Raw genomic sequence first — 18154 nt, 5'->3', positions numbered from 1 at the left:
TCTGTCCCTACAAAGCGTAGGTGTTCCTTTGTCTCTTTTCTCTCTTTCTCTGCTCGCGTTCTGTTGGTGATCTCATCCATCCTCTCAACTTTAATAATAAGCTGTTAGATATGGATTCCCTTCCTTGATGCCAAAGATCTTACACCCTCATTTCCAACTTCCTGGTAGACATTTCCAGAGGGGTAACATAAAAGTACTTTAAACCTACGGTGATTATAATTTATCATCTAAATTGGGTCACTATGGAAGGCAAAGACGGAACTACTAATAATCAGCCAGTGTAAACCTGTACTGTGCATACGGTCACCTATTCAAACTCATTATGTACAAAATACTCTGACATTTGCTTTTCCAGTATTTTCCATCATTATTAATTGCCTCACCAACATTTTACTTACTCAGGCTGAGAATTATCTTTAATTTTTATTCTTTCTTCAGTTTCCAATTCCTAGAAATTCTACCTTTCATGTATCTTTTGAATTACACCTTTTTTAAAAACCCTATTTCACTGTTCAGGCTCTTATTTCCTCTTGCCTGGAATACTGCATAGACGTCTAACTTGTCTTCTTACTCCCAGTTTCTCCTTCTTTTTCCTTCATGCAATATTCTTTATTTCTACAAAATGTCCCTAAAGTATTGATTATTTATGCACCTGCTTAACAACCATTGCCAAAGAATATCCTGAAGACTTCTCAGCTTGGAATTTAACACACTTAACACAATATAACAAAGCCTGACATAAAAAAAAAATGTGTCCTGCTTTATTTCCTTCATGGACCCTGTATTTCAGCTGGACTATTGGCCTTTCCACAAACACCTGCTAAATCAGTGGTACTCAACCTCAGCAGAAACACCTTTGGAATTAAAAGTATATAAATACTCAAACTTAACCTGGGAGATTTAAATTTAGTAGGTCTGGTTTGCGGCCTGGTTAAATTAATAAAGAGCCTCCCCAAGTGATTCTGACCAAAGCCAGCACCGAGAGGCACTGCAACTGTTTTCCAGCCTCCATGACTTTGTTCATCATTTTCCCTCCATGGCCAGTATCTGTTTTTCTTGCTTTCTCCTTAAATACCATCCTGTCTTTCAATACCAGCCCTAGTTTCGTTTTACCTCCTTCATGAGGTCTTCCTTGATCCATCCAGATAGATGTAATTATTTTGTCTGTACTGCAGTCACAGTATAACTTTCACTAGATTATTTGTTTAATGCCTTACAACCTCTAGACAGCACACTTCTTGAAGGCAAAGCTCCTACTATTTTATAATACAGAAACCACTCAGTAAGGGTCATTGGCTGTTGAGATTTTTTTTGTAAAGAACTTTGAAGTTCTTAAGAAAGTGATTGATAATCATGAGTTATTTTTTTTTTTTGCTAATTTAATCAATAGTCCAAAAGCATAAAGTACAGTAGTTTCAATTCCAACACTATGCTAAATTAAGATTTGCTAATCATGCTAAGTAGGAGAAAGGAATTAGAATTGTCAGTGCCACTACTGTTTTCAGGGGCAGATGAGCTAATCTTAAAGTGAATTCAGTGGTGGATTGGTTCCTTTTTAACACCCACACTTCAGGTGCTTTAAAGCACGTGGGTCTCTTTGGACTCTTCATGAAAACTGTCATGTTGGCATGTACCTATAAAATGTGCTTTACTCAGAAAATGGGGTTAGTAAAGCAGAGTTTTTTACTAGTTCCTTTGGCACAGGGGAATACTTTTAACAAATAGGCCTCACTGAAAGAACACAGTGTTGTTTTTAATAGGGAACGAGAGTGTAAGTGCAGTGATTTAATGCAGTTACAAGTGCCTGCATCCAAAAGCAATTTTTGATTTTTGTCAAACGTTCAGCAGGGGAGTGATTTTTCCCTCATTTTTTTTGTAGCTTCCCCATTGTATTCTTGTTAAATGTATAAGCTGCATATTCAGGATTGAATTTTTTTTTCCTACATTTTTCTTTGTTAGTACCTGATCAGTAAAAATTGTGAACATTTAGCTTAGGATAGATGTATATGTATCTGTAATTAATTTAGTGTCCCTTAAGGTGGAGATTTGTGTTTTGTCATTTATTGAAAGTATATATATATTTCAGCAAAGTATTTGGATTTCATAGCAAGCCTAGGTAAAAGAATAAACTTTTACCCTCTCAGTACTTTCTCTATTTGCTAAATTTGCTTTCTCTATTTGCTTTCTCTATTTGCTAATAAAACATATTTCTGATTTACCCCAGGTAAAATAATTAAAATGCATGTATCAGAACACATAAAATTTTCTGTGCTCATGGAAGGTATACTAACTGGAAAATAGTCTTGGCTTTTGACTTTTTATAAACTCACAGGTGTATAGGGACTTTACGGAACCATCCAGCCCTTTCCTTGACTTCTGGCAGAGCTTGTAGCTAAACTACTCAAAACCTGTGGAAGCAAAGTCAAACTTCCTTCAGAAAATGTTCCCTGTATCCAGTGTTAATCACATTTTCTTTGCTAAGTTATCCCTAGAAAACAACTATCCTTAACAGGAAATCAAAAGAGAAAGTATTGAGAAACATTTGAAGATGGCAAATGAATAAATGAGGTTTCATAGGCAGTTGGAGATATTTGTTAGCAGAGTAGTAGAAGCAGCGATATGTAACAAACCACTGGGAGCACATGGCTCACTCTGCTTGACCATAATAGTAGTAACTTGTATTTTGTTGAACATTGTACAGTTTCCAAGCACATTGTCTCATTTAATCCTCACAACAACCCTGTGAGGTGGGTGGTATTAATAGCCCCATTGTATACATAAGGAAACTAAGCTAGGGAGAGTAAATGGTTTGTTTTCACATACCTAGTAAGTGGTAAATCTGGGATATCAGATCCTCTGATGCCAACTCGTACTACCAAAAAGCTATTTTAAAAAATATTAATTTTTCAAAAACCACCTTAAAGTATCAACCAGGACAACAGCAGCGGTGTACAAAGACTGGAAGGTCACAAAACCACTTCTGAAGTTTTCTGTAAGAGTATTCCAAAAGACTGTTAGGATATTCGTTTATGCATGAAACGCTGAACCCTTAAGTAAAATGATACACAAGCTCAAGATATTGCTATTTTTTTTATTTGTAGCCAACATTTATTTTTATGCCTAGAAAAATACAGGGGGTACTTAGGACTAATGTGCTGGGCAGTTTGCTACTTTACTGATAGTAACATAATCCCGAAACAGCAAGCACAATTATTTTGTCCTTTCTTTTGTTTTATTCAGCAATAAGACCACAATTTTTCATATTTAAGGAATTATGAAAAATTTGTCGAGTTTTAAAAGCTGAATACATGTAGCGTTGGATCAAGGCACATACAAGACTGGCCAAAGGGCGTACAATGCACTTTGGTTTTTTGTTGGGAAAAAAAAAAATCATGGCAACAGAAAAGTGATGAGGTTTTTAAACAAGTAATAGCTCACAATTCAGTAGGAAGCTGGAAAGAAATGTTACATTACAAGTTAATTATGTAATATCTGGAAAACTGTGACAGTAATGGGCAGTATTCTTGATCATTGTGAACGTAAATTGAACGTTTATGTACAGTGTTAAAATGTTTCACATAAACCAGATCTAAGTTTAATTTCTAGTATTCATTTTTCTTTTAAATTCTCATTTAAAGTACTACTTTCTCTTCATTGCTGAGGGGAATTGCTTATGGTTATGCTACCTTTTTAATGTGTGTAAGGTTTTTTTTGACATCCTTTATGATAAAAACATCATAAACATGAACAATTGTGTCTTTAGAGTTGACTTTTCAAAAATCAGGATGGTATAGGCAAAACCAGAATGCAATTCTGAGATTTGTGTTCATTACGCTATGCGAGTCTATGTTTTCATGTTTTCCTAAGTACAGATTTCCCCCTAACCTGGAAGCACGCTTACAGTATTGTTTTTGTGAAGTCCTTTATTCTCAAAGCTTTGTTAACAATGGCATTAACAACAGCAGACTTCACACTCCTTTTATGCCAGCTGATGGATTCAGCTCAGAAGATATGTTTACTTTCTTAAGGATATCTAATTTGCTTAGGGTAAAAATGGAGTTATGCAGCAAGTCTGATATTGCCCATTACTTCACATATTTTGATTATTGAATACCACTGGAATACAAATTTAATAATTGGAACATTATTTCATAACTACCTTTTGAAATTTAATTTTTCTCATTCAGCCAGTTTTTTTTTTTTACATTAATACCAAAGTGAAAAATGGCCTGTGCTTATACTACAAGGATCTCATGTGAACGCAGTTCTGATTGTTCAACACAGCAAGAAAATTCACTTTCACAGTCAACAAGTCATCTTACTCAGTAGAACACAAAGTAAATGATTTATAACTTCAATATTTGCAAGGAAAATACAGTACAAATTACTAAAAAGTACTAAAATATAGAATTGTGTTCAGGCTTCTCCACTACATCAATCGCAGCAGTAACCTGAAATTTGAAACTTTTAATAAAAAGTTCATAAATATAAATTATATGGCAAATGTACAGTACATTGCTTTTCTCAGTCTCTTTTTCCAGTGTTTTACAGTAGAACAGGGTTCCTACCATCACCTCCCTTAGGTTTAAAAAAACCGAAACACGGTATGCTGCGAGTCCTCCAGCATCATGAGTGTGAGTGATCTGAGTCTGGAATACCACTGTCTCTGTAGCTTCGGTTACTACTGCTTTCACTGTGATTGTTTTTGTACAGATTCATTCCGTTAGGAGGAAATATGGTGTGTATTACAAATTCCTCCTTTGACATGGGTTCATTGCTTATCGGTAACATCTGAAAAGAAGTCTCCCTGATTTCCAGGATGGAGTTGTCCTTCTTGGTGCCAGCTTCCGCATAGTCATCCTTTCTTCTCTTCCCTTTGCTGTACGCACAGTTCCTTGAGAAGAGTGATCCATTCCTATGAACATACCAGCACACTAAAGCGAGAAGGGCGATGGTCACCAGGGCCACGGCCCCACCAATGATGGCAGCCAATGGTAAATTGGGGTTTTTGTAAGGTTCTTTCTCTTGCTCTCGATTAAGGGTGGTTGTAGGGTTGTACATTCGAAGGGGTGCGGTTTCAGTCTCAATACAAACAGGAGTTTCATCAAATAGGTAGAGGTTACTGGTTTCCATGGGAACCATGCAGACTCGATAGGGTGAATCAGGCTCCAGGGCTGTGACCAAGTATTCACTGCGTTCTCCTGTTACAATTGTTTCCGTTATAGATCCAAACGCTGGGCTGTGACCCAGTTTGAGCCAGCTGAGTCTTAAAGCAGTCATAGGTAGGACAAGTTTCCAAGAGATATGAATTGTGTCAGAGGTGACAGCTTTCACAGTAATGATAATTGTTTTTCTTGCTGGATTCCCCGTGGTTCGCTGATCCTTAGTGAGCTTGGGGTTCTTCATGTCTGGTTGTTTGGTCACTGGAGCTGGCCACTGTCCTTGAGCAGGATGCACTGTGTTGGGTGTTGCAGTGGTTGTCTGAATGGTGCTTACAACTGCGCTGTCCTTACAATCAAACAGTTCCACATTGAGGTCCTTGATAGCCATTCCCCGAACCTTTTCGGGGGCTTGGCACATGAGTCCACGCACATTGACCTTCACAGGTAGTGATTGTAACCAGTCACGCACCCATTTCATCTTGCACCCACAATACCACGGATTGTTGCGAAGAATCAATTGGGTTATGTTGTCCAAATCATCAAAGATACCCTGAGGTAAATTACTTAGGTTGTTATTGGACATATCAAGTCGATACAGCTGCCTTAGATAAGAAAAAGCATTTGGGGGCACCCGATTGATATGGTTATCTTGAAGATAAAGCTTCCTCAGGTTTGTGCCTGGGAGGTTTACTGGTGCAGCAGTCAGGGAATTCCGTACCAGTGACAGTTCCGTTAAGTTGACTAGGTTGAAGAAAACTTTATCACCTAAACCGTGGTTGTTCAGCAGGTTTCCATCCAAAACCAGGCGTTTTAGGCTAGTGAGACCTTGAAGAGATGGTGATGAGATGGTGGATATGCGATTATCATCCAAGCGGAGTTCTTCTATAGTCCTGGGCAAACCCCAGGGGATTGTGCTAAGATGATTACGGGACAGGAAAAGCAGCCGGAGATAGTTACTGTCTCGGAATGCCCCCTCTTCAATGCTAACAGCTGAGACGGAGTTATCATCTAAATGTAATTCTTCCAGATAGGGGATTTTTGAAAGTGAATCATAAGTGATAGTCCTTATATTATTTTCTTGCAGATGTAACTCTTTTACGTACTTTGGTAGGTTGGTAGGAAATTCATCTAAACTGTTGTGATATAGGTATATTCTTTCTACTTTCAGCAAGTTTTTCAAATCTGAAGGAATCCCAGCATTATTTATTTGGTTGTTCTGAAGGTAGAGAGTTGTAGCATCCTCTGGTATTCCTGTTGGAATGGATGTCAGAAAGCGATCATTACAGTAAATGAAACCGGCATCACAGCGGCACACAGATGGACAGGATTTAGCCATAACTGATAGTGGTGCCACCTGGAGGAACAGCCCAATTTTAGCCCCGATGAGGAAGATGCTCCAGGCTGGGCTGATCATGGTCAGCAGTGTTGAGGTCTTTACACAAGGTAGTTTCAGAGCCCTAAAATGGAGTGAGTTAAAAAAAAAAGACAGAAAACCATCAGGCCAGCGTATTTAAAATGGTATTTGAAATAGATATGGAAACTGCAACATCTATAATCACTTTTATTAGTTAATTTTTTTTTTTTTTGGCATGCTTAGGTTTTATTGCTAGCTAACAACGAACACAATCACATAATCTTTTTACTTTAAATGTTTCTGGTATTAAGTATTATGTCCCAAATCTATCTGACTTTGAAATGTTAAATATAATTAGTTTTATTGAATATTCTAAAGCATTTTCATAATACTTTATATCAGTTTTGTAGCCAGTCATTGACCAAGCTAGTCAGATTTCTAATTTTTTCTTAATATTCATAATGAATTGACACATATGAATATGATTTGTTATATTTAAAGATAATAATGTTACTGTTCTTAACGAAAATTTTATATCTGCTTTCTATTACGTAGACTGCACAACTGTAGAATTTGTAGTCAAAAAAATCTATTCTCTTACTATTCAGGAATAGTTACAAATCTCTTGAGATCCTGAATCCCAGTAAAGCCAAGTGTTTGCTTTGATTATTAATGTTATTTTTCTTTGATTATTAATATTAAACATGTGAGATAGGTATTTCTAGCAAGAAAATCAGAAGGAATCTTTTTCATTTACTTTAGGGAAGGAAAGATATACAGCTAATACATCTAGCTAATCTAAGTGGAAAATTCCATTTCATGTTAAGCTAGCTCTTTCTTTCTCCCATTTTATTGTATGTTTTGTACTACATGGTTTAATGGCTTTATGAACATTTTTCATTACATTCTATCTCATAACATGTTTTCACAATGCATTTATCTTTCTTCAAGTTCTAATCTAAAATATTATTCAACATTCTCCATGGCTGGAGAATTATAGATTTGTACTGATCTATTGTGTGATATAATTTCTTCAGCACCTTTAGGTATTAATTAGCCTTTATAATTTCAGGCATGAAGATAAAAGACTTTAATATTTTTCCTACCTTATTGAACGATGTGGGTAAATTTTGCGTGAGTGAAAATCCAATGCGCATATATTATTTTCCTGGTGAGGGGCTGGGACTTATAAACTCTTGTTTAGTCCTTGGAAATATTCTTCACTGTTTATTCAAGTAATCCTATGCCGCACACACCTCCAGATCAGGCTTGCTGTTGTCAATGAACATTCCAGCTGCGGTTCAGCATGGTGGGCAAGCTTATTAAAGTGGGGACCAGAAACAATTCACTTTCCTGTTACTATGTAGAACACATGGTTTCCTATGTTTTTTTTTTTTTCCTTTCTTATAGAGTTTCTGTGTGAAGGTTCCTTTTGTGTAGCTTAATTCCCTTAGTGGAAACTGCTCTCTTTGAAATTCTTATTGGCTCTTCTGTGCAATGTGGTCAGAGATAGTAACTTCAGATCCTCATGAAGAAAGCCATTCATGATGCTAAGACCTGTATAGTAATAGGTTTTCAGGCAGTTACCCCCCACCTTTATTCCCATCCAGAATTATCCAAGTATAAACTTTGTACAGTAGCTACATCCTGAGGTGTGATTACCTGCTGTGAAATAGCTATTTCCAGCTTTTGCTTCTTGCTGCTTTCTCAGAATAGCTGGTGCAGTCACAGGTTATGAAAGAACAGGTATTCTTTCAAGAGGTAAAAAAAAACTTAATTCAAATATTCTTCATGGGGAAAAAAAAAGGAAGCATACTAGATTTCCTTTATGTTTCTGTTCCTTGAAATACACTGGGTCTGAGCATCTCCTGTGAAAGTAAAATGTTTTAATGAACTATTAACAATGAACATTAACACACTAGAGAAATTTCCTAGAAATTTAACTTCACTTCTTTCTTTAAGCAACACATCTTTCGTCATAGTAGTTGTTGCAAAGGGATAAGATGACCTCTTTGTCTTTTACTTCCCATTTATATAAATAAAGTGGAAGCCAAAGTTGAGATTGTCACCAAATAGATAATTTCTATTGTTAACTGACTGTTCAACAAATCAGAAGCAAAGCTTCATTCAAGAGGCAGTAAGCCCCTTCCATGGATTTTGAATTCAGGTCAGACCAGTCTTTAAAAATTCACTTTTAAATCTTAGATAGAAAATGATAAAATGTTTAAAAAGAAAACAAGTACACATCAAAGAGGTGAACAAAGACATAACAAGGATTTTTGACAGAAATGCCATGGTAACATTTTAGACATTTCTGAACATAGTTTTACAAAGTCATACAATCTACAATTTAAAGAGTTGAAAAGGGTTTGCTTTAGAAGCAAATCTTTTGATTTGCCCAGTGCCCTGTTTAATTCTTCCTGCAGACCTCAATTTTCCCAATTGCAGAATGTGGACACTATGACCTTCCTCCTTAGAGGTGTTTTTAAGGGCTAGTTGATGATCTTGAAACTCAAGTTACTCAGGTATTGTTGGCCAAAAGGCAGCACAGAAGTTCAAGTCATAGTATTTTTTTCAGGAGAATACAATTTTTAGCAAACTGAACTTGAGAAACTGTATTTGGGACAGAAAGGAAGCTATTTCAATGTCTCCTTGTAATGACCGTTAGGAAAGCATATCAAAAGCTGACAAGGCATTTCTCTCTAGGTTCAGACAGGAACATGCCAATCTCCAATGACTGTCTTTTTCACTTCTGAAAGGGCTTAAGGCTTTACCAAAGAGACTCAAGATTTTAATGATGACTGCTTTGTTCATTATCTAATATGCATGACAATTTTTGGGGGTGGGCAGGGGAGGTGGGTAGGATAAGTATCTGTTATGCAAAGTCACCCACTCAGGGGCTTTCTATACAAGTAGGGTTCATTAAGGTATCATGGAAATATTTGACCCTGAAAGTAGAAGCAATTTGCTTCTCCCCCAGTAATTACCTAGCATCCAACAAGGATAGCATCTGTTCCAGAATTCAAACACTACTGAAAGTGAATGTTAAATAAGGCCAAAATTTGTGTTTCTGGTTCTCTTTGAAAGTTTGATTTCTTTTAGTTTGTCACCAGATATCAGCACTAATAGACTGCATTAACAGAAGAAAACTGAAAAAAAATTACAGATACATTTAATTTATTATTTAGGCAACTTGAAATCAAAATAGCAGTTAGCAGATGGATAAAGTAGTCTCTAGTGAATATTGCAAAGTGCCCACAAAGGAAAGTTTAAGTGATTTATTGTTTAATGTGAGGTTTTACAGTGATGCCTTTAGGGTTTTGCTCATTATTGTTGAATTTCAGTGGAGTATTTTCTTGAAGACTGTTACTTTCTTGGTATGTGAAAATGGAAAAGCAAGCTGTGAAGTTATAATTACAATTTTACCTTAAAAAGTATCTTCTGTAAATGTTTTCTAAGCTTGAAAATTATTCAACATATAAAGTAATTGGGTAAATTTAAGAAAAAATTTAAAGCAATTTAAAAAACAGTTACTTTTGTTGAACTGCATTAAAAACTAATCAAAACCATTATAAAAATCACAGGTGAGAACCTGCTTAAAATGTTGCCAATAGCTGGCCATTTCTCGTACACCAGGACGTACTCTAAAATTGAAAAGATTAATCTGACGAATGGGAATTTAAAAATCGTCGGTCAGCCTAGAGTCTGTGCAAGGTGATGATCATAATGATAACCAGAGCTAAAGCTTGTAGCTGAGCTGTAAGTATTTCACCAATTCAAGCTCCAAGAATATGTATTGATTTTCACATTTTTAGCCCAGAGAAAGAAAAAATATTCTAAATAGGTGTGAAAAGAAGGAAGATTAATTTGTTTATTTTTCTGTTTTACATTTGTGAAACTGCTTCCTCTGCTCTATTTGATATGCAAACTCACATTGCCATTAATACAATAGTGGTAATAATGTGGGATTAACAGAAAGCCTGAAATCTCATTAAATTCTTGGAAAATGCCATTCTTTTCTCCCCAGACTGCGTTAAAACAAAAGGCAAAAATATAAAGCATGTTTCTCTGGAGAGAAGGATACTCTTTGAAAAATGAAGCTTCCTTCACAAGTTCTTACTCCCTTTACTTAAGCTCAAACAGTTCAATGCATGCTTGATTGTGTTTTATATCTTATATTTTATATCTTCTCCTGACTTTTTATATTTAAAACCTATAGTGCTACAGAGTTTTGTTTTATTTTGCATATTAGAGGCCGTAATGGTCTCTCCATCTAAAATAGGTGATCCTGCCCCCATGCTTACACTTCCCTCTTTCCGAGCTGGCTCTACATATTCACGCACATAAAGACATTGTAGTTGAATGTGACTGATGAAAAGAAAAATGATCCCCACTGGCATGGACACTGTGGCCTGGTTTCCACAACATTGACTTCAGAGCCTTTATGTCTGCATAGGCTTGAAAGAGGCCATTACTTCTGAACAAAAAGGAATCGATCTTTTAGAAAAATATTGTTAATGGGGTAACTTGGGGGGAAACATAAATGGAGCCCTGGTTATTTAAAGGAATGTTTAAAATTTTTTTTAAATTGTATCATTGCTTCAGTATATAGCATGTAGAACTGTAGCAAAAAGAAGAAAAACATAATCGCCTCACTGGTAAATCAGATTTTTAATATGGATTTTCCTATTCAGTTTATCTTTATAAATAAAAATTGTGGATTTTTAAAAATGCATTTATAATGTAATCACATCTGCAAGAAGCCTCCAATTGATTTCCATGATATACTTAAAAGAATGTGAATAGATAAAGATGCTATCATTTTGAGATAGTTTAAGAAAACTAACATAATTGAAGAAGTTGTATCTGAATAGAAAACTGGTATTTAAATAAAGTCAAGAACTTGAGGTAATCTACAAGTTTATATGAGTCCTTCTTTGCTACTACAATATTTTGGAGGTGGGAATGTTTGAGATGACAAGGTATTTCTCATGCTTTGAACACCTAGATTAAGATTATATGTTGATAGTGCTAACTTCCTAAATCCTTTATTTGCTCCCTTTGATTTAAATGGACTTTGATTTGAAATCATTGCTCATTTAAAAAAAATCTTAAATCGAGTATAGAGTTTTGAGTTTTCGTTTCTTTTTAATGCTTTGCCTCACATCAGGTTCTCTTAACTCTCTGGGAAACTTTTAAAAATATTAAATCTAAAAGTAGAAAGGCATGTAGAACTCTTAATCGAAGTTAATTGCATTATTATTTTGAGTAAAACCTTGAGATTGAAGAAAACGTATGCTTACTCAAATTTATCCAAGTCTGTGAATATTTCTAGGTAAACTGGAATTTATACAATCATAATTTGGAGTATTAGGAAAGTAATTTATTCATGAAGGTTTAAATTGCTGCTAGAAAGCTCAACAAAATGATCAACCTATGAATGCTAAGTCTTTGTAATGACAAATGATATTTCAAATAAACTACGTGGATGGTTAAACTGAAAAACTGGAGTACATCAGGTTAGTTGATAGTGACAGCAAAATGCTTTCTAAGCAGCCTGTCTGGTAGTTAAATTTTCCACGATCATCAGATTTCAGGAAAGTTCCAATTCTTTTGTTTAATGCCAGGCAAGCAGAAGGACCTCTAACTCTCCTCTTGAGAGTCATGAAGTCTGAAGGGTTTGCTGAGAGGCAGAGAAGCAAGTGTGCCTTTCCTTACGTAGTTTTATCCAGACTATTTTCTGGCCTGTAAGGTTTGTTTCATTTATGCAAATAGGGGATGAAAGTTCCAAAGCAAAGTATTTTTACTTTCTCCTTTTATGTTACTGGTTCTTTTCCCCAATAGGTTTGTGATAAATGAATCTAATTCTGCTTCATTTGTTTTGGCTTATAAAGTTAAACTGAGCATCCTTAAAACAAAAAGGCAAACTGGGATGTTATCTTTCATCATATTGAAGGCTGCTTCCTTTATGATATTAAGCCAGACTAAATGAGTTAGAAAACCATGGCTTATAAGAATGAATAAGATATTAATTTAGAAGTTGGTAAAGGTGAGCAGTAGAGAGCTTGGGGCAGGGGACAAGCTTTAAGTTTGCATTGACTTTTAAGCAATTGCAATTAAAACTATGCTTATCTTTGTTAAACCACATTTTCCCACTGCAAACTTGAAATGCCTTTTTCAGTGTTGTTAGTACAATTTGGTTGATACGCTTTAAATTTCTAATATTCAAGTTTCCATACTCTAGTAGAACAAATATTTGGGTCTACTGTGTGCCAAGCACTGGGCTGGATGATAACATCCATAATCATAAAAAACACCTTGTTTTTTTCATGTCAGAGTTGAGTATTGTTGATTTAAACCAAATGAAGAGGAAGAAAATCATCAACACATAAACTGATCAATCCACAGTCCAGTGGCACACTTTGAAAATGGTGTTTAACCAAATGTGGTCTCTGGGTTTTCTTTTCAAAGTTGCCACGGTAACTTGTGCACGTGAAAAGTGAAAGAATAAAGAACAAAAGCTGTCATTGTCTCATCAAGAGAGAGCAATTTCTCCTTTCTCTCATTTAAGCAGACTAATACCTGGAGAGAGCTTTTTATACATTCCTGACACTTGATTTGGGGGCTAGGAAAAGAGATTATGCATATGTTAAACAAATGAAACTTTAGCTGCTGCTTAGATTACATTTCGTTCTTTTTTACTTAAAATCTGTTTTCTCTGGTGTTCTTGTCAACAGACAAGTCAAAGTCCTGAAACCTGCTGTCCTATGCAATATAAACATGGCTTTCAGACTGTTTTTTAGTGTGATGGTTTACCAAATTTCGCGATGTTGATCTGCATTCTGAAACTGGAAAATGCTTTCTGAAATGTATATTCCTATTTCGGTTCTTAAGCGGCAGAAGGCTTTTTCCAGAAGACATTTATTTACAAACCATCTTCTTGATGGAAATTTGTTTGTTGACTTGTGATAAGTTTTTGAAATGGTGGAATGTTAGAAAGAGTCGAGAAAAGGCCCTTTTAATGCTCTGAAGAGAAAAAGGCACTTTGGAGAATTAATACTGCTTAGAGATTTACTGTAGAGTTTTTGCCCGCTGGGGGGTGGTACACTCTACCAGAACACTGCTTTCAGAAGCCCTAAGTCAGATGTTGGCTGCTGCCAGCCAGTTTTCCTCTGGTTTAATTACAACAAAGCCTCCCGTTGAGAAGAACAGTAAAGGCCTCTGGGGCAAAAGGTGGGGGTAGGAGGCAAGGGGGACTGAGGAGAAAAGGAGGGAAGAAGTTACAGGCTTTGAAAAATTTACTGAATCTTATTTCCCTCGTTGACTTCATTTATAGTGGTCTTCATTTGACTGTCAACAATTATTTATAATACTATTAAAATAAACTGGTTGAATAAAAGAGTATTTAAGGGGGTTTAATCAAAATTTTTAAGTTAGTCTTGGATCTTGGCATTAAACACATTCTTTGTTATGTAGCCCACCCACCTTAAAAATAGGGGGAAAAGTTAAGATCCACTGAAATGGCAGTTTTAAACCAATTTTTTTTTCTAATGACCAGATTTAATTTAATGTTGGTATGAACATTTGGCATATCTAGAATAAAAGCATAAAGAAGCATTCATATGACATTAATACAAGGCAAGTTCTCTGCTACTGATTTTTGTAGGGTTTAAAATTGTTCAAAATAATTCAGAAAGAAGAGGAAGCCCTAGTGTGTGTGGCCAAGAAAAGCAGAGACAAATCTCTCTGCAGTGCACTTGCATGTTTAAAGATGAAAATTGTATTTTGCATCTGGAGACACTGAGTGTTCATTAGGGTCTTGTGTCCCTAGGCAGGAGGTGCTGAATGTAATTGGAGTTTCTATTTGATTGGGCAATATAGTCTAGAGAAGAAACTGGGGTAAAGATAATTAATAGCTTGCTAACAAAGTCTGACAGCCACAAGATTTCAACCAAATTTATTTCACACCGCTTCATTTAGCTCTGAAAAAGTTTCGATGGAATTGGAGGCTCCTTAATTAACACTTGAAAGCAAAAGAAACATACCTTCTATTTTACTGCCACATTCAGTTATGACAAATTTTCTTACTGTTTTTCTTCTTTTTGTAAAAACTTTACTTGCTGCCCAGTTATATATTCCACAAACGTTAATGTTTAGGAAGTGTTTAATTGGGCATTTTGAACCTAACCATAATTGAGTTAAAATGGGGGGGGGGAATGAAAAGCCCAATTAATAACTGATAGTATTATACAGCCTAATTAATAACTGATAGTATTATACACAATATTAATGAGTTCATTATGTTTATTCATTCAATAATATCTTTTCTGATCCTTGGACTAGATATATTTTTGGCAGTGCTCTATTTAAAAAAGAAATTAGACGTGCTTTTCCTACTTAAAATACATGCAATCATGTTTTTGTAACGCTGTTTTTTATTTCAGGCTAATATACGTATGTATTTGTGTATGTGTGTGTATATGTTGTGTATACACACACATATATCTGCAAACTAAGTGGCATATCTCTGATTTAATCTTCTTATAGATTAAAACCTGGCATATTATCATTAATATTGGTAGTAGCGGTAATATTAATATTTTGTAGTACTTTTAAAAGGTTCATTTCTTTCTTTACTCATTTCAAGAGAGATGGGTATCTGTCATATGTCACTTTGGGGCAGACATAAGTGGTCCTATCTGAAAACAGACAAATTCATTCTTTATGTTTATGCTGGTCAGGATATTCCTATGTTGTCGGGGATAAATGAAAGGCATTGCTACAGCTGAAGCACTTTTCTAGTGGCTTTATTCATGTTGTTTCCTGCTATAACGAAGGAACATATGTGTGCATTTTAGAGCAGATAGATTTATTAAGAAAATTTAAAATAGTTAATTGTTAAAACCATTGGAGAATTTGGTCCCATGATTGGCACATATCAAGGCTTTTAAAAAATCTTTTAAATTCTCAATAAATAAATAACAATCAAACCCCCAGATATTGAGAAAATATAGGCCTGTTGTACTTTTTACCTCTATGCAACCATTTTCTTTCAGATCTAATTCACTGAAAAAAAATTTTCTTGAGAAGATACATTTAACTACTTTTGGAAAGCTTTGTTGTATAAAAATATTTCTTTCAATATAAGATTTTCCCATTATAAGTTGCAAGTGAATGGATACTCTGCATATCCCACTTGATGAGGGCTCTACTCATTTTTTTACCCCCTGCCACACTGAAATCCCTGCATACATCAGGCTTAACTTCCAGGCTGAGCTTTGTTAGTTTTTCTGAGTAGACTTTGCCAATTACTATGCTAGTCACATACTACATTTGCCCAAGCAATGGATTTTTGGCGTTCTTCTGGAGAGGGGATATGGTTTGTAAGAGAGTCTCCCCCTCCTCGGAGTTGAGTTCACTGGTTGAGATTTGCAAGCCTGAAATGCTTGAAGCAGCTCTGGCAGGATAGCAGTGCAAGCTTTAAAATCTAGGTGTAGCTGTTAATCCTTCCAGAGGCACATAAGTCTCCAGGAGTAGCTGGGCTAGCTGTGAGCAAGATGTATGCTTTTCATGTACTGCGTACTTATGGGCTGAGGGATTATTGATTTTCTTTCACAGTTGTAAAAGCAGCAATTGGTGATCATACCACACATACAGTACACACCAAGTTAGCAAGACCTTTCGCTTTCCTCTCTGTGAAAAAATCTGCCTCGTACTCTTTAACATCTAACATTTAACTTTCCAACTTAATGTTTTCTATAAGGCTCTTTTCAAATAGCAATAACACGAGACAGAAAATAGCCATTTATCATTAGTTTTTTTTTAATGAAAGAAAGGTTTCAAGAAACTTCTTGCATTTGGCTGTAACAGTCCAATTTTTCCTTGCTGGCTTGCACGCACATACATTGCTCGTCCTGGTGACAGAGCAAACGTTCGTATTTGGATGCCTCATGATACCAAGTCATTTCTTTCTAGAGAGTAAAACCAAGCAAACTTTCTGGGACAATCATAAGGAAAAACATGGGAAACACTTACCGGGAAGGCGAGAAAAAGCAATCCCATATGTTCTGCCGCTCTAGCTGTAATTCCACTGCCTGGGAATTGGAGTAATAACCCTCTCCCTCTGCCCAGCTCGGCGTCCAGTCCACACAAAGCCAACGGCAGCTGCAGGCTGAGCTGGTCCTGTTCAGATCACGCCTCCACTGAGGAGCGAGCAAGGGACAGCATTCCAGTTTACTGCACAGCCCACCTCCAAGTCTGAAGTTAAAGCTTCACCTCGCAGTGGTTGAAGAAGGGGGTGATGTCATAGATGGGCAGGACTTCGCCAAGCTCTCGTTCAGTGAGGTAACTGGGTGATCAGACAGATGAGCTTTGCCATCGCTAGAGGGAGTGAGAGCAGCCAGAATGAGGCGCTCAGCCTGCCGAGGCCAGGATGCCATTCAGTTGGTAGGCAGCCCTTTGGAATCGCAACCTTTTCTGAAGTTTACTACAACAGGGGAGTGGTAGGAAGCTTATAAAAAATACAAGACGGTTAGAAGGCTATTTATAAGATTACAATAGAAAGACACTGGTTCTTTTTATTTTTAAGCCATCTGTATTAAAAAGAAGTTAAGCAAAATCATATTATTTTCATTTTTGACTAGTTACAATAATGTTATAATTGTGAAGGCTAGTAACCCCAGCAGTGAATATTTATTTGAGAAATGAACAGAAAGCAGCTTCAAATAAATAACTGATTTATTTAAGGGAAGGGAACAGGAATGCCAAAAGGTTAAAAAAAAAAAAAAGTAACCAGTTTTTTTTCCTGGAGGTAATAAGTTATTGTTTTATATGTATTTGTTTTAAGAAGTGAAAGTATTTTTCATATACTCCCACTATTTGTCCATCTTCTTTAGAACCTAGTAGATAGTAGGTTTTTTGTATTTAAGGCATCCTCCCTAAAACAAAAAGGTTTTGAAAAATTAAATAGAGTATTTTCCTTTCTGATACGTTTTTGCTCTGAACATGAGTTGAGATACAAACATCTTAAGAAGAAAGAAACTGTTCAGGGGTAGTTTTGCTTGTATTTAAGTTATTGTATTTTAATTTATGTATATGAATAAACACTGGACAGTGGAAGACATAGACATTTATAGTGTCTGTGTCTAATCAGCAGAATTATAGACTTTATTTTCAATTATGATTTTCATAGACTGGTTTCTGCTATTCGGTCAACAAATGCTTTAGGCTCGTAAGTTTTCCACTAAGTGCGTTTCACTTTTTAATATTATTGGGAAGAATTTTGCTTTTATATTTACCTGGAGGGCAATTTCCTTAAACTAATGTTATTTGTTTTATTCTTAGAGGTTCACAGCATTCTCCTTCCTACTTTTAAAAAGTTTCTGAGTGTTTCTGAAGGAGGCCAGCTAATTGTCTTTCCCAGGAGTATTTGATTATGGTCTCTTCATTAGCTTCATTTAGTTTATCTATTTACATGTTTCTCTGATAGCAGTTTGACCTTCTGAGTTCCTCTCCAAGAATGAATGATATCACAGTAGAAGGTGAACTCTTGATAAGAGGTATACTGACCCCTATTGTTCTATGATTGTACTTTTATTGGCCTCTGAGGGTGGACCCATTAAATACAGGAGTTTTAGAA

At 35.8% G+C, this 18154-nt stretch overlaps 2 protein-coding genes across 6 annotated transcripts in view; one reads left to right on the top strand and one right to left on the bottom strand.

Annotated features, from left to right (window-relative positions):
- The window catches only part of MACROD2 (mono-ADP ribosylhydrolase 2), a 1985215-nt gene that overhangs the window by 304833 nt on the left and 1662228 nt on the right, over positions 1-18154 (top strand). The window lies entirely within an intron of this gene.
- On the bottom strand, positions 3080-16842 carry FLRT3 (fibronectin leucine rich transmembrane protein 3). 3 transcript variants are annotated; one of them, XM_067707448.1, is made up of 3 exons: positions 16552-16842; positions 7623-8384; positions 3080-6619 (listed from the first exon to the last, which is right to left on the bottom strand). In XM_067707448.1, exon 3 carries the CDS (start codon positions 6574-6576, stop codon positions 4627-4629), a length of 1950 nt encoding a protein of 649 aa, XP_067563549.1. In that variant the 5' UTR covers positions 6577-6619; positions 7623-8384; positions 16552-16842; the 3' UTR covers positions 3080-4626. The 3 variants fall into 3 exon arrangements, with proteins under 3 accessions (XP_067563549.1, XP_067563550.1, XP_067563551.1); XM_067707449.1 differs by having other exon boundaries at positions 8179-8384; XM_067707450.1 differs by lacking the exon at positions 7623-8384.

This window comes from Pseudorca crassidens, chromosome 15 (genome assembly GCF_039906515.1).
Source record: "Pseudorca crassidens isolate mPseCra1 chromosome 15, mPseCra1.hap1, whole genome shotgun sequence".
Classification (NCBI taxonomy): domain Eukaryota; kingdom Metazoa; phylum Chordata; class Mammalia; order Artiodactyla; family Delphinidae; genus Pseudorca; species Pseudorca crassidens.
The sequence above is the reverse complement of the archived record's forward strand: the minus strand, read 5'-3'. Positions and strand labels throughout refer to the sequence as shown.

Excerpts from the sequence above, each read along its gene's own strand:
- FLRT3 (XM_067707448.1), bottom strand. The coding sequence starts at position 6,576 with ATGATCAGCCCAGCCTGGAGCATCTTCCTCATCGGGGCTAAAATTGGG.